Raw genomic sequence first — 24,106 nt, 5'->3', positions numbered from 1 at the left:
GCTTCATAGGAGTGGGGGAAGTGAGCAGGCTAGCAGCCTCAGAGGCCAGACTAACATCAGGTGGGCCAGTCACCTACCAAGGACCTTCACTAGCCACCAACATGAGGAGTGTTTGTCACTGCTCTCAGACTCCCGCTGTTTTTGTACTTTGTTCATCTGTTCTTTCCACTCCCACCCACCTCTCTCTTGGCCTGATATTAAAGGTTCCACGTGGTGATAGATCAAGGGGCTGAAGAGCAGGAGGATGTGGGGACCATTAGCAGGTGAAGCATATATCCAAAAAGGGACTTTACCAGTCTCTACCCCTCAAAAGAAAAAGATACATTGTAACCTAGCAGAACCCCCAAATTCCACTCCTAAACAAGTTTGGGAAGAAAAGAAACATATTCTCCCTGCCCCCCCCTCTCTTCTTCCCTCCCTCCCTCCCTCCTTCATTGTGTGTGTATGTGTATGTGTCTGTCTCCTCTGGAGTTGAATCTTGGGAAGATATATATAGGTATATATAGATAGATAGATAGATAGATAGATATACATATATATAGATAGATATAGATAGATATAGATATCTATCTTTATTAATATAGTTATATATCAGAAAGACTAAGGAAAGAATCAAAAAGAAAATGTCCTAAAACCATGAAGACTGAGATCAGAGATTCCCAGGATTCAACCCTAGAGAACAGAGTAATTAAGCAATAGCTAGAACTAGAACTCCAGAAGAGAGAATGGAATGTCCACAAGAACCCCAAGAGTGGTTGGAAGTCCTAATAGACTAAAAGATAAAAAGCTTAGAACAGAATTTGGGAAATAGCATTGGATACCCTTAAAAATCAAGGAGAGGATTTTAGAATTCAGTAATTCAGCAAAAAATATCAGAGCAAAGTTAAAAGACAACAAAATTGAAAGAAGCAAAGAGATACCTACTATTGAAAACAACTGACTTTGAAAACAGGGCAAGGAGATCAAAACAGTGGTCCTGATGCCCAACTTACAGGGGAGAGAGAGTAGCCCAGTGTCACTAAGGGATATGAAAATATTGATGTATATGTATTAAATAACATTATAGTAAAGTGACATCAGTGATCTATTTAAAGGATTAGCTGTTATGGCCAGATTCATACAAGGGATTCAAGAACTGTTTTACATTAGGAAAAAAATTAAATATAATCATATTACTAACAAAGCAATAAAAACACATGATTATAACAAATGCTTTGCAAAACATAGCACACATTAACATTCACTTTGTTCTACTTCCTGTACTGTAGTTCTTGTAGAATTTCATTTTCTCTTGAATGACTTTCACAAAAGTACAGTGCATTTACTACTCTTTATACAATACAACTCTCAGAGAATTCCACTTTTTCTCATAATCATTTTTGATAACATTATAAAAAAGCATAGACATAAGAAGACCTTTCTTTTATATGATCAGAAGTACCTAAAATCTAGAGCAAACATTATTTGTAGCAGGGAAACATTAAAAGCTCTTCCAGCTGTTAGCACTAGTGTGTAATTATACTGCTAATTATAGCATTAAAGTCAGAAAAAAATGAAGGGAATAAGCATAGGCAAAGAAGGATCAACATCTGGCTTTGCACATGATTATAGGACCAGAGTCCTAGAACTAGAAGAGACCCCCAGGGGCCCCCAGACCACTTTAAGAGCACATACTTTACATCTCTTTTCTCCACTCACATATCCCCCACCCTGCTTGACACTCTTATCCCCTTTTGCTTGGACAATTACAGTAGCCTCCTTATTGGGCCCCTTCATTCAGTTCCCCACTACTTCAATCCATCTTCCACGCAATAGCCAAAGTGATTTCCTTACAGCACTGTTCTGACTGTGTTACTCTCCTACTCAGTAAACTTCCTTGGCTCTCTGTGACCTCCAGAATCAAATACAGATTGCTCTGTTTGGCATTTAAAGCCTTTCACAATATGGTCCCAGTCCCCTTTTCCAGAATTACTACACATTGCCACCTTTACCTGCCCTGTGGTCAAGACAAAGTGCCCTTCTTACTGTTCTTTGGACATGACATTCCAGCCACCATGTTTGTGCTGGCTGTTCACCATTCCTGGAATGGACTCCTTCCTTATTTCTCCTCCCAGTTTAGGCATTATGAAGCCTTTCCTATACCACTTAGCTATTAGTATTTTCCCTCCCCCCCTTCAAATTATCTTCTATATATTTAGATACACATACATATGTTACATGTTTTCTCTCTCCCAGCTAGACTATAGGTTCCATGAGAAGGACACGGCCCATTTTCTTTTTGTTTTGTATACTCAGCACCTACCACAATGTCTGGCAAAAAATAGGCACTAAATAAGTGCTTGTTGATTGTTTGCTATTCCATAATAAACACCTATCCAAATATTAAAAGGGCATGTTATGAAAAAAAATGGAGAAGAATGGAATGAGGTGCCTGTCAGATCCATGATAAAGGGGAAAATTAATAATTTGGGAGAGAGAAGATTCCACAAAGAAACAGTTTTGATAATTTGAAAAGGAAAGTCCAAAGATGCTTTGAGGCATGGCATTGTGGTAGGCATATGTGTATATATGGCCTCCCTTGGTGACTACTCTGAGAGAGAGTATTTAGGTTTGTAAACAAGTTCTGGCATGTATGTTATAATCAGCTGCTTTATTTTATAGTCACACCTGGCAGATTTAATTAACCTTGGCATTGACTCCCAGGTGCCTTTGGATGAATTACTCGTCTTTAGAAAACGATTCTCACTAACCATTTAGTGAGAATTTTGAGTTCGCTTCTTGTGGCCATGGACCAAGCCCACAATGTTCATGAATACCTCTTGTTATGTTTTGGCCACAAATTTTGCTACCTTTTAGTGCTAAAATATGAAGACGATGGGTCATAATTATGTAAGTAAATATAGTAGACAATAAAGCGTCATTTAAAAAGAACATGCAAATTTGAAAAATACATTTGTAATAACACAACTGAAGAAATCCTGAGTTTTCTATTTAATATAATTGATGCTATTCCCTAGTGAATGAATGTTCATTTGACCTTAAGTGTGCATTTTCCTGGAAACAAACCTGCAAGACAGGTAGTGAAAATATTATAATCCATATTTTACAGGTGAAGAAACTACAGCTCAAGGAAGTCACTCTAGTAAGTCCTCTTTGGACTTTTTTTTTTTAATGACCTGGAAGCTGCCTTCTAGCTCTCATGCACTGTGATGTTCTGTGATTCCTGGCACTCAGATCATTTAATGATCCCTCATGAAAGCCCTAATTGCTTGGCTTCCCATAACCCTTATTCCCCAAATTACTTCATATTTACTTTGTGTATATATTTTTGTGGCTTTTCTGTTATTTCCCCACTCTGGAATGTAAGATCCTTTGAAGGCATGTGCCATTTAGGGTTTTTTCCCTTTTGTTCTTGTTTGTATGCCCAGCACTTTGCACATATTAGGTGCTTAATAAATAATTATTCAGTTTAACAATGGATGGATTTCATCTTTCTCTCTCCAGTGGGGTTCACCTAACTAAGCCCCAAATTTTGCACTTAAACGTTATTTTCGTAGTAGTCTTCCTGATAATGAAAACATGTATTAGATGTATTAATGGAACCTCCAAGTCACAAAGTTTCTCCTGCTTCACAGTCAAGAATAGCATCACTGTAAGATCATTCTTCCCACTCCAGCCCTGCTGTCACATTAAACTTCCTCAAGAACAGATCTGACCAGATCACTCCCCCACTCTATAAATATCTGTGGTTCCCTAACCCTTTGAGGTTCAGATATGAAATCATCTGTTTGGCATTCAAATCCCTTCACAACTTGGCTTCCTCCTACCTTTCTCTTCTTTTTTTTAATAGTATTTTATTTTTTTCCAATTATATGTCAAGACAATTTTTAGCATTCATTTTTACAAGATTTTGAGTTCCAAATTTTTCTCCCTCCCTCCCTTCCCTCCCCTCTTCCTAAAATGGTAGGCAATTTGATATAGGTTATATATGTACAATTATGTAAAGCATATTTCCAAATTAGTCACATTTGTGACAGAAGAAACGGAGTAAGAGGGAAAAAAACACACAAAAAAGTGAAAAAAGTATGCTTCGTTCTGCATTTAGAGTCCACCAGTTCTTTATGTGGATGTGGATGGCGTTTTCCATTGTGAGTCTTTTGTACTTGTCTAGGATCTTTGTGTGGCTGAGAAGAGCTGAGTCATTTTTCGAGGCTGCTTATACCTTCCTCATCTCCATGAGTTCTGGGTTCCAGAGCCACTGGCCTCCTGGCTATTGCTCACATATTGCATTTCTAGACTCCAGGCATGTTCGCTGGGTCCCTGGGGAGTACTATTCTCACTCCTCACTTCTGCCTCCTGGCCTCCCTGACTTCCTTCAAGTCCCCCCTAAAATCTCACCTTCCACAAGAAGCTTTTCCTGGTGTCTTTTAAGGATAGTTCCTTCTCTCAGTTGATTACCTCCAATTTATCCTTGTCCATAGCTTCTATTAACATAATTATTTGTATATGTCTCCCTTGTTAGGCTCTGAGTTCCTAGAGGGCAGGAACTATCTTTTGCCTCTCTTTGTATCCCCAGCAATTAACATAGTGCCTAGCATTTAGTAGGCACTTAATAAATGCTTATTAACTGACTGCCCTGCCCCCCTACCCCCAACCCATGAGAGGCATGAGAAAGCATTTGCGACCCAAATGAAGCCTTGTCGCTCTCTTTCAGGAGGCTAAGCCTGAGCCGATGGACTTTCTGCAACATTTCTCAATCGAGTAGAGGAGCACAGACGTGGAAACAGTACTACCTCCATCGTTCCCAGCTAGAGCACCAGATGGCCCGTGGGAGGCCTTCACAAGATTTCACTTGCAAAGCCATTTCAGGGCATGAGGGTAATAAGTACTAAGAGGAACCACAGCACAACCAACACACACACACATACATACATACATACCCTGAAAGTGTGTAGAGGGGCTTACGTACGTTATTCTATGTGAGACCCATAGCAACCATGTGAAGGAAGGAGTATATTCCCATTTTTGCAGAAGAGAATACTGAGTCTCAGCAAGCTGATGTGACTTGCCCAAGGTCATACATCAAAGAAGTGGGATTTGAACCTAGGTCTTCTTGCCTCACTAGCCCAAGGCCCAAAGAAATATTCTGGCTCCCACCTTTCCCACCTATTCCTTTTATAATGGTGACCATGGGACTGTGGATTACAAGAAAGCCATAATAGTGATGGCTACAAACAGATTTATAGGAAAATGCTAGAATTCATTACATTTACCCTAAGCAAGTCGTGCTTGCTGAGGGACCCCAAGCCCACTTTCCCAATCATTCTACAACCAAGTTCATTTTTTGAAGAGAGGGGCAGGCAAAGAGTTTTCTAGGTGCCTTTTATCATTATTAGGAGAGAAACCCAATTATTTGCATCCTGTGGTCAAAAGGGATCCATTTGATTTTCATTTCAGGAAAGATAGATGGAATGGCTTACCTCTCAGCCATCGAAGACAGATTTGATGGGCAGGAGAAGTCAGTGGTGTGCACTGTGTCAGCAGACTGTACCGTCCGTGCCTGGAATGTGCAAGAGGTGAGTCTAGCAGGAGGCTGGAGGTGTGATGTTCCCAGATCCAAACCTGAATGATGCAAAGGCCGTATTGCCAGATTCCTGGGGTTTCGGTGGACGCTGCCCAGCATCTTAAACAACATCGGGATCAGGCAGCATTTTTCGAAAGTCCTGCAAAGAAACAGATCAGCAGTGATGCTCAGTAGGGGGATAATGCTTGCTCAGTGGTGGTCTTGGTACAGCTCATTTTCACATCTCCTCCTCTTATATAAATGAAAAATGTACAAAGAATCTGATTTTGTCACTGAAGAAACTCGTGGTATGGGAACTACTCCCATTACTATGGATCAAAACCTCTGTGTGGCTTGCTAAATAAGTTCTGCAGAGTTGCCTGAGAAACACAGATGTTAAGTGACTTTCTCAGGGTCCCAGAGTTAGAAAATGTCAGAGGCCAACCTTTGAACCTGTATTCTTGATTCCAAGATCAGTGCTCTATCATGTGCATGTTAGAGCCAAGTTGGCTCTAGCACTGATTAATAAGAATTACTTTTAAGTGCCTGGTAAAGTGGCGTCTTGATATACTCTCTAGATCTCAGTTTCCTAATTTGTAAAATGAGAAGGATGAACAAATGACATGGGTCTCTCCCAGCTCTAATTTTATCATCCTATGATTCTTTCATAGGGGCAGCTAGGTGGCACAGTGGATACAGTACTGGGCCTGGAGTCAGGAAGACTCATCTTCATGAGTTCAAATCCAGCTTCAGAAATTTACTAGTTCTTTGACCCTGGGCAAATCACCTGTTTGCCTCAGTTTCCTCATCTGTAAAAATGAACTGGAGAAGGAAATGGCAAAACCACTCCAGTATCTTTGCCAAGAAAGTTCCAAATGGGATCACAAAAATACAGTTACAACTGAAATGACTGAACAGTAATATGATCCCTTCATAAAGACTTTGCATACTAATGCAAAGTCACTTCACTAGTGTAAAATTGTGACCAAGTGGTAGGTTCCTGAGGTATCCTTGAGGCATGTGTAAAATTGTTGTTACTTTAATGCTAAGTTAAATACACTAGAGAGCACAACTTTTTAATGGAATGTTGTGGTGACATGCTTTGTAAACCAGATAATCCCTTTGTAATGCAAATAATCACCCCTGGCATAGCTCATAGGACTTTACTCAAACAAGCATTCCTTCTGTGCTCACTTTGTGCCTGGCACTAGGCTTGGTTCAGGGGATACAAAGATAAAATCCAAATGATCCCTACCTTCAGGATTCTGATAGAGAAACCACACAGAAACAATCAAATACATAAATGTGTATTTATATATGTATAAAATATGTACAATATTATATATATATATATATAAATATAACACAATATATAATAATAACATAATATAAAATATGTATAAAATAATTTGGGGGAGGGGTGAGAAGGGCACTGACTTGGGGAAACAGGAGAGGTCTTGGCACTTGGACTGAACCTTGAAGTAAGCTAGGGATTATGAGATGTAGAATTAAGGAGAGACATTCCAGGGTACAGTGGATAGAAGGCTGGGCACCCCACCTCCTAGCTGCTATCAAAGGGTACGGTTGGAAAGTGGGTGGGCAGTATTAAGGAAGGGAGCGGAAGGGGAAGGACCAAGGGTACCACCCACAGTTTGCCACATCATACCAAAACACCCAGTCCTTTCAGCACTGGCTCACACCACATAGCTGGAAGCTGCTAGAGAGTTTGTCGCTCTGATGCACCCAAACGCTTGAGTCAAATGTATTCAGCCAGAATCAGACAGATTATATCTGTGCATTCTCTGGATAAAAACATGTCATACATAAAACTTGGAGATTAGCCTAGATGGCCTGTAAGATCTCTTCCAACTGTAAATCTATAAGCCTATGAATTCTATGAAGGACCAAGCAAATTTTTCCATCATTTGATGCTTCTGATCCTTCTAGAGTTAAATGCGCTTTGCAAGCTCATATTTTTAATGCAACCCTGTGGTGACTCTTGTGATAAAGCAAAGACATTTTGTATTGTGAATCATGACTTTTCCTTCCCCACCCTCCTTCTTGTTGTTTTATAAGTCTGTCTGCTATTTCAATGGCTCCACAATCTCACTGATAGGGTGCATCTTCACCTAGGGCAGATTATGACCCATCCCACTTCATTCATGAAACAGACAGGCCTGCTTGACATGAGAGGGGACCTCAGAGTGGGTCCTTTTATCTTCTGCTCCCAGATCAAGGGGTGATATCCATGAAGAGCTAAAGTCATGTTAATTCCCTCACTGTCCAAGCCACAAACCCATTTCCTTGTCTTAAAATCATAGAATTACAGAATGTCAGAGCTGGAAAGAACCTCTGAGGTCATCTGATCTGACACTCCTTTCACTGATGAAGAAGCTAAGGGCCAGGAAGGAAAAGGACTTGGCATGGTCATGCTGCTAGCCAGTGTCAGAGCCAGACCTCCAGCCAAGGCCTCGGACCTTTTTTGCTGTCTCTTACTCCTGAAGGTCAGTAAGTGTGGAAGAAAGTGAAGGAAGCATGTGACCCTGAGAATACTTCTGCTGGTTTCATTCCATGATGTAATCTCTGGAAAGGCTCATTTGGCTCCAAGTCAAAATTTCCAACCCACTATGAGGTTGGCTGAGTCATCACAGTGACACAAATAAGAAGTTCAGGGAAGAATACCAGCTTTGACACTAATTTTCTAGGTGACCTTGGGGAATTCACTCCTCTTCTTTTGGTTCGGCCCTCAAGGCCTCATTAGGGCTTTATATTTTTTTTTTCCACTGTAAAGCAAAAAAGTTAAGCTAGATGCTTTTAAGTTTTTTCCAAGTAGTTCTAGCATTTGAGAAAAAGAGAAAAGGTGTTTGAAGGAAAGAGCATTTTTATTAAGCCAAAAACCCCAGAGGGCATTCTGCTAGAATTTTTCAATTCAGTGAGCACTTACTGAGTAAGTACCTACTACAGGCATGGCACTGTCGCCTACACAGGTTATGGAATTAAACCTGACCCGAGGTCTGCTTTTAAGGAATATGCAAACTAAGGAGGGAGAAAAAGTACACAGATAAGTGACTGTCCTCCATGCCTGGAATGCTCTCCCTCCTTGCTCCTGACTGCTGACCTACCTGGCTTTCTTTAAGTCCCAACTAAAATCCCACCTGCTACCTGAAGTCTTCTTCCACCCCTCTAAATTTCAGTGCCTTCCCTCTGTTAATTATTTCCTAATTATCCTGTGTATTGCTTGCTTAATGTGTATTTGTTTGCATGGTGTCTCTCCCATTAGATTGTGAGCTCCTTGAGGGCAGGGACTGTCTTTTGCCTCTTTTTGTATCCCTAGTGCTTAGCACAGTGCCTGGCACGTATTATATGTTGATTGATTGACTGATATGAGGGCAAATGAGGTAAATGAAAAGGAGAGGTCTGGGTAGAGCTGTGACAAATTTGAGGAGGAGGAAGTCACTGATCACTTTCGAGAGAAAGCAAAAAGGGGAAGAAAAGATTTTTAGGGAAGTTTTCATGGAAGAGATAATCTCTGCATTAGACTTTAAAGGCTGCACTTGGATAGACAGATATGGGAGGGGAGTCTGTTTCAGGAATGGGGGACTGGATAAGTTAGGCACAGAAACAAGAATTAAGAGGATGTGGAAAGAGCACTTGGTTCTGGAGTCAGAGGACCTGGGTTCAAAATCGACCTCCTACATTTACTGCCCATGTGCCTTTGGGTAAGTAATTTTTCCTTCATGGGATTCAGTTCCCTTCTCTTTAAGATGCTGCATTGGACTAGATGGCTTCATAGATACCTTCCAACTGTAAATCTGATTCTACAATGGAGTATGTGGGGGTGGGAATAGAATTTGCCTGACACAAGACACAGAACAGTGGAGGGCAAAGATGGAGAGGCAGGCTGGGGCCTTGAATGCCAGAATAAGGAGTTTATACTTTATTTAGTAGGTAATGGGAAACCCTGGAGGTTGTTAAGTAGTAGAGCCACATCAGTGTAACACGTTCCTTGATATTGCTGTGGCAATTCTCGCAAATGGTAAATAATGAGCATTTGTTTTCCCAGGGCACTGAGATCTGGTCCAGCTCTGTTCAGCCAGCACCACTGAGGAGCCTCTTGACTATCCCAGAGCGTCAGCTAGTCATCACCATGGATGGGCTAGGGACCATCAAGGTGTGGGATGGACAAACTGGGAAGGAGCAGGCCACCTTCGTCACCCCCTCCAGCTGGTGTAATCTGGTGCTTTCTGGGGTGCCAGAGAGCCCCTTCTTGACAGTAAGTAGGCTTGGAAGAGGTTTGACTTTGAACGAGTTATCTTCTCTCTATGTACCTGTTTCCTTATCTGTAAAATGGTGGAGTTGAACCAGATCAGTGGTTCTCAACCTTTTTTGTGCCATGGATGGTGACACCTATGGACCCCTTCTCAGAATAATATTCTTAAATATATAAAATAAAATCCATAGGATTATAAAAGAAATCAAAGTCTAGGGAAATAAAGAAGTATTTTTTCCCATTTAAGTTCACAGTACATCCCCTCCTTCTAGATCTATCCACAGATCCTTTGAGGCTCTGAAGAACCCAGGATACGAATCCCAGAATTAGATCGTCTCTGAGGAGCCTTCAAACTCCTACATTATGCTCTAAGATCATTTCAAGCCCTAGAATTCTGTGCTCTGAGGTCCTTTCTAACTCTGACATCCTGTGGTTTGAGGCCCCTTCTAACTCTGTGCTCCAATGTTCCTTTTAGTTCTGACAGTCTGTATTCCAAGGCAACTTCTACTTCTAACATTCTGTGTTCTAAGGTACCTTCCAGCTCTGACAATCTGGGTTCTAAGGTACCTTCTAGCTCTGACAGTCTGGGTTCTAAGGTCCCTTCTAGCTCTGGCATTCAATGGTTTATAATATAGCTGTTATTTATAGTAGAATAGAACTACAGAGAGACAGCAACACACCATAGTGGAGACAGCTGGTCTTAAAGTTAGAAAGACCTGGATTTATGTTCTACCTCTGTGTGACCCAGTCATCTCTTGGGACTCTCAGTCAACTGTCAGTATTTATTAGGTCAGAGAAATTGATGATCTGTATAGATAGAAGGAATTTTCCTTGCCAGAAATTGCATATACGAGTGAAACTACAGGTCCAGAACATAAGTATTCTATTACTCTAATATACCTAAGTTTGTTAAGCCATTTTCTAATCTTGGACACATAGGTTGTTTTCAGGTTTGTTTGTTGGTATTACAACTAAAGGAAGGGAATAAGCATTTATATAGCATCTACTATGTACTAGGCACTGTGCTAAGCACTTTACAAATACGTGCACCCTACAAATATTATCTCATTTAGTCCCTGCAACAGCCCTGTAAGGTAGGTACTTTTATTATCCCCATTTTACAGTTGAGAAAATGGAGGCAAATAGCAGTTAAGTGACTTGCCTAGGATCACACAGCTAGTGTCTGTGGCCAGATTTAAATTCAGATCTTCCTGAGTCCTGGCCCAGCTTTCTATCTATTGCACCACCCAACTGCCTCTAAAGAAAGCATATATATATAGTTGTATACATATGTATATATATATATATATATATATATATATATATATATATATATATATATATATATATATATATATATATATACAACTATATATATATATACTATATATATATATATAAAACTATATATATATAACTATATATATGTATATAGTTGTATGATTATATGCTTTTAGTCCTTTTAAAATTATTTTTTAAATAACCAAAAGATCCATAAGCACAAAATAGTCATTCTGGTATTGTTCCTTTAATTAAATCTTTCTTCTATAAGAGTCCTACTTCACTGCCTCATTGTGGCGTGGAGGTGACCCTGCTTTCTCAAAGGATATATACCTGTAGAACTCAAACTCTGGCAAATTCTGCCAGGCTTCAAAGGCTTCATTGTGGTCCTGGCAACAGAATGTGCCTGCTGTCCAAGGATCAGTCCAGCTAAGCAAAGATGGACTTATCACGGGCAGATTAGGTACTCTTTAAATAATTATTTGGCTCTTATAACTCATTAAACAGAGAAACATAAAAACTGATCTTCAGTCCCAGAGAGCCCCTTTCCATCTTTGTAGAGAGGGTGGCAGCCTGACAGAAAAGGGAGCCAAGGATGTTAAGAATCATTCCTTAACAAATATACCCTGATACACAAAGGCTTCAAAGCAAAGAAGGGCATGGGGAAAGACAATGAAAAAAATGTTGGAAAGTACAATTTATTACTAAGAAATGAAAGAGACTAAAGGTTTGTCAATGACTCAGAAGCCTCGTAAATACATACTTACATACATATATGTATGTATACTATCCTATTGTTCATGTATCCCAGTTTGTTCAGCTATTGCCCATCTGATAGCCACTCACTCCCCCCTGCCCCCACTTCTTTACTATCACAAAAAAAATTGTCAAAATGAATTATTTTTGACAAAGATAGCAGCTTTCTGCCTTTGAGCTCCTTGGGGCAGATGCTCAACTAGATGATATTTGAGTGAAAGAGTGAATATTTTTGTCACCAGAGTGGTTATTTCAGCTCCTCGTTGTACCACAGTATATAGACATGCCCAGTCTGTGTCTTCCAATAGCCCTTCCAACTCTGAGTTTTTGATCTTTTGTCATTTTTGTCCATTTTATGGGTGTGAAGTGAAACCGCAGAGTTATTTTAATTTGTATTTCTGTTACTATTTCTGCCTTGTAGTAGTCTTTCATATGGTTATTAATAGTTTGCAATTCTTTGGATAACATTTTTCTATTTTTCAATATACATTTTCAGACATAAATTTCCCTCTGAGAACAACTTTAACTGTATAATGTATGTTTTCAGTTTATAGCTTTAACAGCTATAATGTGTTTTCTCATTGTTATCGTTAACATAATTATTGTTTCTATAACTCATAGAGTCCCATTCATTACTTAGAATGTCATTACTAAATCTCCATTTAGATCTAACTTTTGCTCATCTGTCCTTTGTTCATTATTATCGTTCTAGTACACATTCATAATTCCTCAATACTTTAGTACATGACCATTTTTTAATAAAATGCCAAGATAGATGCATTTTCTTTAATATCCCTATTCAGAAGTTGCCACAGGTCAGTCAAATCTTATTTTTCCAATAATCTGTTCAGCTTTATATATTCCTTTTTTCTTCCTTTTGGATTTATCTGCTTATGTAAGAGAAATATGAGTTTCCTGCTGTATTTTTGTATTTCATCTAACTTTTCTTTTAAACACTTAGATTCTATGGCATTTGGTGTGTTTGGTTTTAAATATGGTATTTTTCACTGTCTAAGGCACCTTTAAGCATAATATTATTTCTGCATTTCTATTGATAATACTAATTTTTGTTGCTGCTTTATCTGAAATCATGATTTCAACTTTTCCCCCTAGAGTTGCCTGAAGAATAAAAAATTTTGCTCCATCCTCTCATTTTAATCCTATATGTGTACATATATTTAAATATTTCCACTTAAGCAAAGTTCTTCTCTATTATCCTACCACTACAATATTGATTTGCTAATAAGGGAATAATATTTTCTGTGAATGTGAAAAGTACCTGATCTAGTTCTCTTCTAAGTTTTTTAATGATGTGATCTTTAATATTTAGGTTGCACATCCATTTTGTTTATTGTGGTAGATGGCAAAAGATGTTGTTCTAACCCTAATTTCTAACAGTCTATTTTCAACTAGTTTCCCCAGCAATTTTTGTCAAATATGGAGTTCTTCCCTAGTTAATATATGTTTCAGGTTTATAACTCTGGATCATTGAATTCAATTAATTTCTGGTTCTTCCTTATCTAATCCATTCCATTAATCTACTTTTATATTTTTAACCAATGCTGAGTATTTTTGATGATTGTAATATAATTTGGGGTCCAAAAGTGCTATAATCTTTTCATTTCTATTTTTTTCATTATTTCCCTTGATATTCCACACCTTTGATTTCTCCAAATGACTTTTATTATTATTTTGTCTAGCCTTGCAAAGTATCCCTTTGGTAACTTGATAGGCATAACGTTAAAATCTGTAAATTAATATTGGTAGTGTTGTCATTCTTTTATATTGGCATAGCCTTGACAATAACACTGACTCTCCCTTCAGCTATATGAACTGCTCTTTATTTCTTTAAGGTGCATTTGGCAATTGTATCTACACAGGAACTGAATGGACTTCGATGGATTCATTTCCAGATTTTTATGTATTTTGTAGTTATTTTAAGTCAGTCTTTCTTTCTAGTCTTTGCTCTTAGCTCTTCTTGTTGCTACATAGAAATACTGTTGGTTTTTTGTAAGTTTATTTTGTAACCTGCTACTTTGTTGAATCTATTAGATTATATTACTTTCATTAGTGATCCCCTAAGATTTTTCTAAGTAAAGCATCATGTCATCAGCAAATAGTTTTTTTCTTCTTTGCCTATTTTATGCCTTTAATTTCTTTCACTTGTTTTATTGCTAGCCTTTCTAGGCTATGTTAAATTAGTGGAGGAAAGGGGACCCCTTTGCTTTACTCTATATTAATTGGGAAAGCTTCTAGTGTTTTCCTATTATGAATTATTAATTGCTCTACATCCTTCTCTGGTAGCCTGTTATTCCTATATTTTAAGCCGTGGTCCACAAATCCAAATCCCATCTTTAGGAACCATTTTCTTAACCAGCTATTCATTCATTGTTTTTTAGAACAAAGCTGGCAGTAGCCAATAGACAAACAGCCTATGGTGTGTGAGCTCAGATACCATAAACATATTTTGAGCGCCAGATTAGACTCCTACTAATCTGTCTTGTGAGTTCTGTGTATTCCTACTGCTTTATAGATATCTCTAATTTTTCTTTTTTTAGGTGGCTGTTACAGAAGGTGTGCTTCATACCTTTACAATTCCCTGTCTGAAGGAGGTCTCCCAAGTTACTGCATTTCACAATTGTCATATAAATTTGCTACGTTGCTCACCTGACAAGAACTGGTTGTTAGTTGGCTCCACAGAGACTCCAGATGTTTTGCTAAAGGTACAGCCATCTCTGAGAAACATCTCCCCTAGGTTGTGTAATTTGAAATATTGATGACATGCTGAAGGAATAGGTTCCAGCATTTGGTTCAGTTCAGTTCAGGACACTGTTATTAGTGCCTACTCTGTGCAAGGTCCTGTGTTCTATGATGAAAGCTAAGAACTCACACTCTAATAGGAGAAAGAAAGCACAGGCACAAAATAACTCAATACTCATTAGAATGTAAGTGCAACAGAGAAGTCTGGTGGAAGGACAGATCAGTTCTGGCCTAGAAACTGTTTCTCAGTACTTGCTGGCCTCCAAGCTCTCTTTTCCCAGGGGCACAGTTACTAGACAGTTACTGAAAAGACCCGGAAGCCAGGAAGACCTGGTTTCAAGTTCTCTCTCTGACAAGTACTGGACAGTGTGAATCAGGGCAAGATCCTTTACCTATTAGGGTTTTCTAGGTATTTCTGTAAGTCTCTAGGTTTCAGCAAAATTGCCAACATGCTTTGATAGAGGGAGTTTCCACATCGGGGAGTTCTTTATTCCAATGAAATCATTGGCACAGTACCTATTCTTGTAATGAGTTAAGATGAGAATATTTGCCTTAGTGAGAGGGCACTTTAGTGGTAGGGGTAGAATCTAGGCTTTGAAAAGTTAGGCAAGGCACAATGGAGGGAGGAGGTGGTGGAGAAATAGAAGCTTTCATTCAAAATCTCACTCTAATTCATTCCATCCTTTTTTCCTCCCTGCAGACATCACCCAGGCTAAAACTGTGATCGCTTAATGCCTCAGTTGTGGCCTTTCTGTTATCTACCTTTCTCTCTTCTTCCTTCTCCTCCTGGTAATTCTGCCTAAGCTGCCATATTTGTCTCCCCAAAGCAATATGATCACATCAAAACCCTTCAGAGACTTCCCACTGCCTAGAGAATAAAATAAATCTTTAGCCTGGCATTCAGTGCTGCCCTTATTCTGATCCCATTGTACTCAGCTAGCCTCAGAACTCCCACATAAACCATGCCTTCCACCAAGGTAGTGGATAGAATAGCATGTACAGGGAACAGCCAGCAAGAAACAGATAGCCAGCTTGGCTGGAGTATAGAATATGTGATGGGGAATAATATTTAATCAGCATGGAAAGATAGGTGGGACCCACACTGGTTTTCTAAACAGAGGAAGTATGTATTTATCACAGACGCAATGGGGAGCCCCTGCAGCTTTTTGAACAGAGAAGTGACCTAGAAAGACTTATGCTTGAGGAATATCAGTTAGTCAGCTGTGTGGAGGGTAGGCTATAGAGGGGCAGGAATAGATAAAGTGAGACCAAGTATGAAGTCATTTTAGTAGTTGAGAGGTGATCACAGCCTGGGTGAGGATGGCTGTGGTGTGAATAGAGAAGAGGAGGGTCTGAGAGCTATAGAAAAGGTGAAACCTACAAGACTTGGAAACTGCTTGGATATGGGCGAGAGATGAGAAAAGATCATTGGATGTGGCAATAAAGAGACCATTGGTGACGTTGGAAGGGGGAGAGCAGTTTCAGTAAAATGATGGGGTTCTAAAAGAAATGGGACACAGGAAAGTAGACACAACTCGTCTATGTAACTTTTCCAGGACTTTGGTTATGAAAAGAAAACAAGGTATACAAGACAACTCAAAGAGATGATAAGGCCAAGTGAATTCTTCTTTTTTTAAGACATGAAAGAACTTGGTATATTTGTAGGCAGCAGAGAAGGAATGAGTGGTTAAAAATGAGGAGAGAGGAGATGATCAAAAGGGCAAGCTTTTGGAGGAGACAGATGGGAGACCTGGGATTAGCGAGGAGAAAGGCAACATTATTCCCCTGATGGTGGAGTGAGGGAGGAGAGAATTGAGTGCTGGGAGTGTGTGTCGGGGGGGGAGAGGAGGGAGGGTTTCCCTGTGATGAGCCTGTGATGCTGAGGTTACTTAAAGCATTGAATTGGGTAGAAGGGAGAACTTATTTCAGATGGCCTCCATTTTTTCAGTTTAGTATGAGGCAGGGTCCTTTGCTGAAAGGTGGGTGAGAGGGATAGTTTCAGTGGCTTGAAATGAATGAATGAAAAAGCATTTATTAGGCACTTACCATGTGCCAAGGTTTAGTTTGCTGGGGATTCAAATGTCAAGCAAGTATGTGACAGTTTTTACTCTCAGAAAGCTTACACATCTAGTAGGGGAATTATGAATGGTAATTTTATTGATTTCAAAGTTGCTTGTTTTTATGGTATTGTGTAAGTTTTTCTCTTGATTCTGCTCATTTCATTCATCATTTGTTTATAAAAGTCCTCAAAATTGTTCATTTTTATAATATCGGTGCATAGTATGAATTGAGCTGCTTCTTCTCACTTCACCCTATGTAGGTTCATAGTAGTCTCTCCATGTCCTTTTGAAATCATTTATTTCTTCATTTCTTACAGCACAATAATATTTTATCTGATTCATATGCTACAACTTATTTAGCCATTGCTCAATTGATGGCCATTCTCTTAGTTTCCAATTTTTTTTTGCTGCCACTAAAAGATCTGCTATAAACATTTTTATGCATGTAAGACCTTTTATTCTTTCTTTGATCTCTTTTGGGTATAGACCTGGCAATGGCATAGATGGGTCAAAAGGAACACACTGTTTAGTAACTATTTGTGTATAATTACAAATTGCTTTCCAGAATGGTTGTACTCATTGTCCAGGCCCACCAACAGTATAGCAATGTGCCTGTTTTCCCACAGCTTCTCCAACATCTATAATTTTCCTTTTTTGTCATCTTTGCCACTCTGATGGGTATGATATGGAATCTCAAAATTGCTTTAATTTGCTTTTCTCTAACAGCTAGTGGTTTGGAACAATTTTTTTTCCCTGTGGATATGAAAAGACTGAGTTTCTTCTCTTGAGAACCACCGTTTATATCTTTAGACCATTTATCGATTGGTAAAAGGCTCTTTTTCATAGATTTGAATAAGTTCCTTATATAGTGTGGAAATGACACTTTTTTTCAGAGAAACTTGCAGCAATGATATTTTCGTAGTTATTTCCCTTCTATTCTTAGCTTTACAAGATTTGATTGTGAAAAAAAAACTTTTTATAAAATGAAAGTAATCCATTTTAGTCTTCTATGAGCTTTTCTGTTTCTTGTTTGTTCATCAACTCTTCTCCTATCCATAATCTGATAAGTAATTTTTTCTATACTTCTCTAATTTGCTTATGGTATGTCCTTTAATATCTAGGTCTTGTATCCATTTGGACCTTATCTTTGTATAAGGTGTGAGGTGTAAGTCTAGTTTCTTCTGTACTACTGTACAGTTTTCCTAGCAGTTTTGGGGGGGGGGGAGGGAAAGAGAGAGAGAGAGAGAGAGAGAGAGAGAGAGAGAGAGAGAGAGAGTGTTTTATGTGTATTGGGTTTGTTTTGCTTGACTATGGTGAGAGAAAAAATAGATTAATCTGTTAATCATTTTAAATTATTGAGGTGTGGGGTTGTACTCCGGATGTGAAATGTTGCATGCACTTTCACGTGAGGTCCCTGTATTATAAGTTTTAATGAACTGTTTTACTTTGTTACATGAGACTTCTCATGAAGTGGGAGTGATCTATAGATGTCATGGAAAAACAAAATACATCAATTAAACTGAAAGTATAAAAATATTTTTAAAAAGTCATCTAATTAGAGAAGACAGTACATAAAAGGGAGCTAGAAGGAGGAGGGTACATGCCATGTGGAATGTTTTAGAAATGGCCAGGAAGTGATGTGGATGCATGGTTCTGGGTAACATAAGGTAAAGATTTGCCTACCAGAGCTCAGGTTCTGAGGGGCGGAGTATAAGTTTCAGAGAGAGGGGAATGAAGAAGGTCAGCGCATAGGTGACATAGTTTGGAAAAAGTCAGCCAATAAACATTTATTAAGCTTCTACTATATGCCATTTTGGTTGTTGTTCAGTTGTGTCCAACTCTTTGTAGCTCCATGTTTTGGGGTTTTCTTGGCAAGGATACTAGAGTGATTTCCTTCTCCATTTCCTTCTCCAATTCATTTTACAGATGAGGAACAAAAGCAAACAGGGTTAAGTGACTTGCCCATTATCACACAGCTAGTAAGGATTTGAGTCTGGATTTGAACTCAGGAAAATGAGTCTTCCTGATTCTACCAAACACTGTGCTAAGCACTGGGGATGTAAAAAGACAGAAAAGACAGTCTTTGCCCTCAAAGAGCTGAGAGAGAGAAAAAAAAATTGGAACAACCGTTGTGGGAAGTATCAGAGAGTCCGTCAGGGAGAAGATGGTTGTCACACAATAATATGAACCCAAGAGAGAATGGAAAACATTGATTTGTAGTGAACCCTATCAGCACAGTTATATGATTCTTTTTCTAGTAATTTTTCACAGTTTGTGAGTAGGAATGGAGAATGTAAATGATAGGAGTAATCCAGAATTGGGGACTGGAAAATGAAGAATGGTAACAGAAGAATGGGACAAGGTATTCAAGAGATGAGGAAAGTGTAAAATTGAATTGATTAATGACAGAGTGGAGATTTTGAAGAGAAAAGATAGGCCAGAATAAGGTAATGGACTGGGAAAACAGAGAGGGGTAGAATGACTCAAGATTGCTTTGAGGTAGAAGACTGGGCTCAGAAAGGGTGAATATGAAGTGAACTGGAAGGATAGAAGGTTATGGTCAGGTACAGGAGTTCTGGATTATGAAAGTGGAACATTTGTGGGTGATGATAGGAATCAAGGGTCTGATCATATCTGTGTGTGGCTAAGTTGGTGTGAAGGTATAGATCGTAGGAGTTGTTAAGGAAATGGATATTCTGGGGAGCAAGGGTATTTGAGGAGCCATCAAGTATAAGGGCAGGACTTGAGGTAGAGAGGATGACTGTGAAATAGGTAAACTGGAGAAAGGAGGAAGAATGACCAGTTACTAGGATCTGCTGTACTTGTGTACAGTGAACCTTAAAGTAGGAGAGGTTCCTGAGTGAAGGTGGTAGGGGAAAGACCTGGAAGTGAGGAAGAAGAAGTTTGCCTACTCCTGTCTTAGTTCCATCCTCTATAAAAGGAATTGGCTGGACTGGATAACCCCTGAGGTCCCTAACAACTCTGAAGTTCTGCGATTGTACCGTGGCTGTTTTCATTGGACTACTAACTGAACCGCTGCCATCAGAGTAAAATCACTCAGTGTGACTATTACTGTTGACCAGAATCTGAAATCAGGTAATACCATTGGTACATGATGATGTCCTATAGCCAGCAGAATAAGGATAGAGATAACTTAGGAAAAGCTACTGATTCCTCAGCAGTAAACCCACCTAATCCCATGTATTGCTCACCAAATATGTCTAGTTGGACCCAGAGCTCTAACTAGCATGGAATGTATGAGACTTTGCCCCAGGCTGCTGGCATCTAAGGTGGTACATGTTTCTTTGAAAGGCAAACATTATCTCCTGGGCCTGCTTCCTGCTTGTCCCTCACCAACCTAAAGTACCCAACTGCATGGCTGGGCCACTGCCACCACTAAAGTCCCAAGATCCTTCTAGGCCAGCTCCCTACCTTCAAGAATTTGCCCTAAGCACAGATGTTCCTGGAATGGTTCAGGTTATACCTGCAATGGTGTTTGTGATGTCTCTGCAGGTATTTCATACAGATTCCTTGAGTAGACCATCTGAAGATGAGCCTCTTTCTAATTCCCTGCCTGTTGGGGTATGTCAGAATGCCAGCTGGGCACCCAAAGAGGCAGCCAGGTTAATAGTGCTGCATGAAGATGGAGGAACCAGAAAATTGTCTGTCACCACTTTTGATATAGCATCAAAACGATCCAAGAATAAAGTGGAAATACTGGGTAGGCTCACTCTTTCCTCAAATTGTGTTCTTTACCCCTTATAACAAGTCAAAATTAGTACTTTTCTTTCAGTAATGAAAACACACATAGTATATGTGGTATAGAGGATATATATATATATATAGAGAGAGAGAGAGAGAGGAGACATACACACATACACACACCCCGTGTGTGTATGTGTGTTTGGTATAGAGAAAAGAGCCCTGCCCTAGGAAGCAGGAACTTGGATTCTAGAATGTAATGCGCCAATAACTAGCTGTCTGATCCCTGACATATCACTTCATCTCTAAACCTTGATTTACCCTTGTGTAAAATTGAAAGTTTGAATTAAACAATCTCTCAAGTCCCTCCTAGTTCTATGAATTCATTTTATATATTGCCTGGCTGCACAGGGCAGAACTAGATGCAGTCAGTAAAAGTTATTCAGAGAAGTTCTTAGGCTTGATCTCAGGAAAACTTCTAAACAATAAGAACTATCCAAAAGTGGGTGGACTACCTTGAAAGTTAATGAACCTCCCCCCTTCACTGGAGTTTCTCAAGTAAAGACTGGGTAACCATTTGTTGAGTATGATGTAGTAGGGGTCATTTTTCAGACATGGGTCACAGTAGATAGATGCTGAGGTACCTTCCATTTCTGAAATTCTGTGATTCTTGGAGATATAAATATGTAGGCTAGAAAAATGATTATTTTTTTTTTGAGCAGGGAAGGCAAGGCAATTGGGGTTAAGTGACTTGCCCAAGGTCACACAGCTAGTAAGTATGTCAAGTGTCTGAGGCTGGATTTGAACTCAGGTCCTCCTGACTCCAGGGCCAGTACTCTACTCACTGCACCACCTAGCTGCCCCTAGAGAAATGATTATTAAGGTGATTAGGCCTTTTATGTCTATGGCTTAGGAGACATGACTAGGATATAGAACATCTTGAAAAGCATTGGTGATGTAGGGGACAGGACTTAAAAATCAAAGGTCCAGATCTATATTGTAGCATCGAGGTGGATTTAGACTTAGAACCCAGGTCCTCTGATTTTAGAACCAGCTTTATTTCTGTACTATGATGTCTCCCAGAGCTTATTGTGGAAGCTTGCTTTATCTAATTAGTAAGCACCTACTGTTTGCAGTGCCCTGTGCTAGGCACTAGGTGAAAATTGAGGACAAGTAAAATAGTCTTCTTTCTCACCTTAGCTTATTCCTACCACCTTTCCCACCAATGAAATGGAAATATAGGCTTCCAAGTTTAGAACCCACAAAGTTTCTCAGATTTTTAAAATTGCTGGCTCATTATCAGAAAAACAATGGATGGGAAACACTGATATTAGTGAAAATGAGTCGTTTTAGAATTTTTAGATACCTCACCCTAATTTGACCCTTTCACAAAACTTAGCTATCTTTTGGTATTTAATAAATGCAATAAATGTGCCTGTGACTGGGTCACTGTATGTTTACTAGTTGTTCTAGGACTGATAATTTTTAGATGCTAAAAGCTTTAGCTACTATGTGAGCTATTTATTTGTTTTTGTTTTTGTTTTTAATGATAAAAGCACAACAGGTTGCAAGTTTTATATTGCCAGAATGTATCAGGAGGCCTCATATACTGGAAAGCCATGGTACTGACATCATTCTTCTAGGATGTGGATCAGAGCTGACAATCTTTTCAATGACTGGCAACCTGTTAGCATCCTTTAAAGACCATCACCAGACAATCACATCCATATGGGTGGTATGATGATTCAGGTACTCAACCATCATTCTCCCTCTTTAAATTTTGGGTAAACTCACTCCCTATCTTCTTATTTTAAGGACAGTTTTCGTGTTGTCACCTCCTCCCAGGACATCTCTCTACGAGTGTACACATGGAAAAGGGAAAAGAACACTGTTGTTCTGAAGAGCTGCTATCACTTATTAGGGGGATCTCACAGGTGGTCCAGGTAATTTCTCACTGTCAGTTTCTTCATCTGGAAAATAGGTGTTAACTAAACTACCTACCAAGATTGACGTGAAGATAAAATGATAGGAAAGAGCTTTGAAAAGCTTTAAATGCCCTAGAGATGTCTATTTATTACTAATAGTCCAAGTCCCATTTCCTAAGCAGAGTCTACAGTTTTGTTAGTTTCTGTTCTTGTGGGTTCAGCTTGGATAGCAAGGTGAGCATTTGCAAAAACAGGGGGTTCAGTTATGCAAAGTGATGAAGGCCGTGAAGACCTCAGGGCAGGCATACTTGGAACATCAGAGGTCTGAGACCTAATGGCTGTGAGAATGAACAAATCTGTTTAAAATGGTGATTTCTGTGGGAGAATTAAAATTCATGTGGGACTTACTGTTTCCTGCCTTTATTCCCACATTTATTGAGATGTAACCTGGGGCAGTTTTGTGTATGGTTCAGGTGCCCTTTACAACAACTTCAAGGCACTGTGTTCAGTTATTGGGAAGCTTTTGGAATTTTGTTGTATTGAATTTTGCTTAAAGTGGGCTGTCACCTAGGGATGGGAATAGGATCTTCTAAGGGGACTTAGAATCAATCACTTCATGAGTTTTCATATGAATCTTGAAATTTCAGCTCTTTGGAACACTTCATTTTGATACTCTGAAGCACTGTGGAATGCTGTTTTTCATTTGAATGAATACTACCTTAGTTACTGAACCAGTGAACCTTACAAATCCAATAGAAAGCAGGCCTTTGTTTGGCAAAGATCCAGTGTGAGTGAGTGCTCCTTGCGATTTTAGTGCCTAAGATTGGATGTCTGAGTATAAAAGGTTGTGATTGCCACTCAGTCTGAAACATCCCAACAATGTTTTCTTGCTCCACAGGAGCCACTTGAGTTCTCAAAAATCTCACATCTAGTGTCCCAGGTAGCCCTTAAGGGCCAAGAACCCTTTGGAAAGATGATATTGTCTTTAAAGAGGTGACTCACTCCAGAGGGTAATTGGTAACGTTGAACTCTTGTTACATGTTTTTCATTTACACGCATTTTCTCTTTTCTCCCTGTAGTGGATTCACAGATGTGTCATGTGACAATGTGAGCATCGTGGGTGTGGAGTCCAGAAAATGTGGCAAAAGCATTTTAAGGGCATATTTCTTCAATCTATAACATATTTAAGATGATAATAGTTATAATTTTGTCTCTTCATTCTGCCTTTAGTAAAGAACATTAAAAATTATAAAAATTTTGACCAATAAATTAGAAGGCAAGCTGTGATGATAATCATTTAACAACTATTTGCTTCCCTGCTCTATCTAAGGCTCTATGAAGGATACAAAGATGCATGATTTAAAAGCTTTTTCACTCTAATAAAGTATGTAAGGAACTACATAGTAGCTTGTATAAACAAGTATTACTCAAGCACGTACCTATGTGGTTGAATTCTTCGGAATTTTTTTTTTCATTTCAGTCTGAATCTGTACAAAGTTAGACAACTTAAAAGTATGTAATGTGATAAATGCCTGCTGTTTTAAGGGCTAGATCTGGTATTCACTGAGATCCATATGCAAACTCAGTACTCCCTTCTTCAACCAGGCAATGGATATTTCAATTACTGAAGGTTCTTTTTGTTAAGGGAAAGTACAACTCGTCATTACTCACTTCAAAAGAGTTTACTATGCATGCTAATGTGACCATTCCAACTGCCTCACTCCAGTACATTTACCAAACACTTGACCCACAAAGTTGCCTAGGTATTGTAAGTGATGCATTTCTGCTG

At 39.1% G+C, this 24,106-nt stretch overlaps 1 protein-coding gene across 3 annotated transcripts in view; it reads left to right on the top strand.

The window, feature by feature from the left end:
- The window catches only part of FBXW12 (F-box and WD repeat domain containing 12), a 28,871-nt gene extending 5,116 nt beyond the window's left edge, over window positions 1-23,755 (top strand). The window contains exons 2-10 of one of the 3 annotated variants that reach the window (XM_036738714.1): window positions 3,110-3,142; window positions 4,715-4,878; window positions 5,458-5,576; window positions 9,627-9,836; window positions 14,429-14,593; window positions 20,204-20,411; window positions 21,949-22,127; window positions 22,208-22,335; window positions 23,397-23,755. In XM_036738714.1, coding sequence (XP_036594609.1) covers window positions 4,821-4,878; window positions 5,458-5,576; window positions 9,627-9,836; window positions 14,429-14,593; window positions 20,204-20,411; window positions 21,949-22,127; window positions 22,208-22,335; window positions 23,397-23,496 — 1,167 coding nt within the window. In that variant the 5' untranslated portion in view covers window positions 3,110-3,142; window positions 4,715-4,820 and the 3' untranslated portion in view covers window positions 23,497-23,755. Of the gene's footprint in view, window positions 1-3,067; window positions 3,143-4,714; window positions 4,879-5,457; window positions 5,577-9,626; window positions 9,837-14,428; window positions 14,594-20,203; window positions 20,412-21,948; window positions 22,128-22,207; window positions 22,336-23,396 lie in introns of those variants that run through there. The other 2 variants (XM_036738715.1, XM_036738713.1) reach the window with 2 other exon arrangements.
- Window positions 23,756-24,106: the final 351 nt, after the last annotated feature.

This window comes from Trichosurus vulpecula, chromosome 9, assembly GCF_011100635.1.
Source record: "Trichosurus vulpecula isolate mTriVul1 chromosome 9, mTriVul1.pri, whole genome shotgun sequence".
In the NCBI taxonomy this organism is placed as follows: Eukaryota; Metazoa; Chordata; class Mammalia; order Diprotodontia; family Phalangeridae; genus Trichosurus; species Trichosurus vulpecula.
Note: the sequence above shows the minus strand (reverse complement) of the source record. Positions and strands in the feature narration are given on the sequence as shown.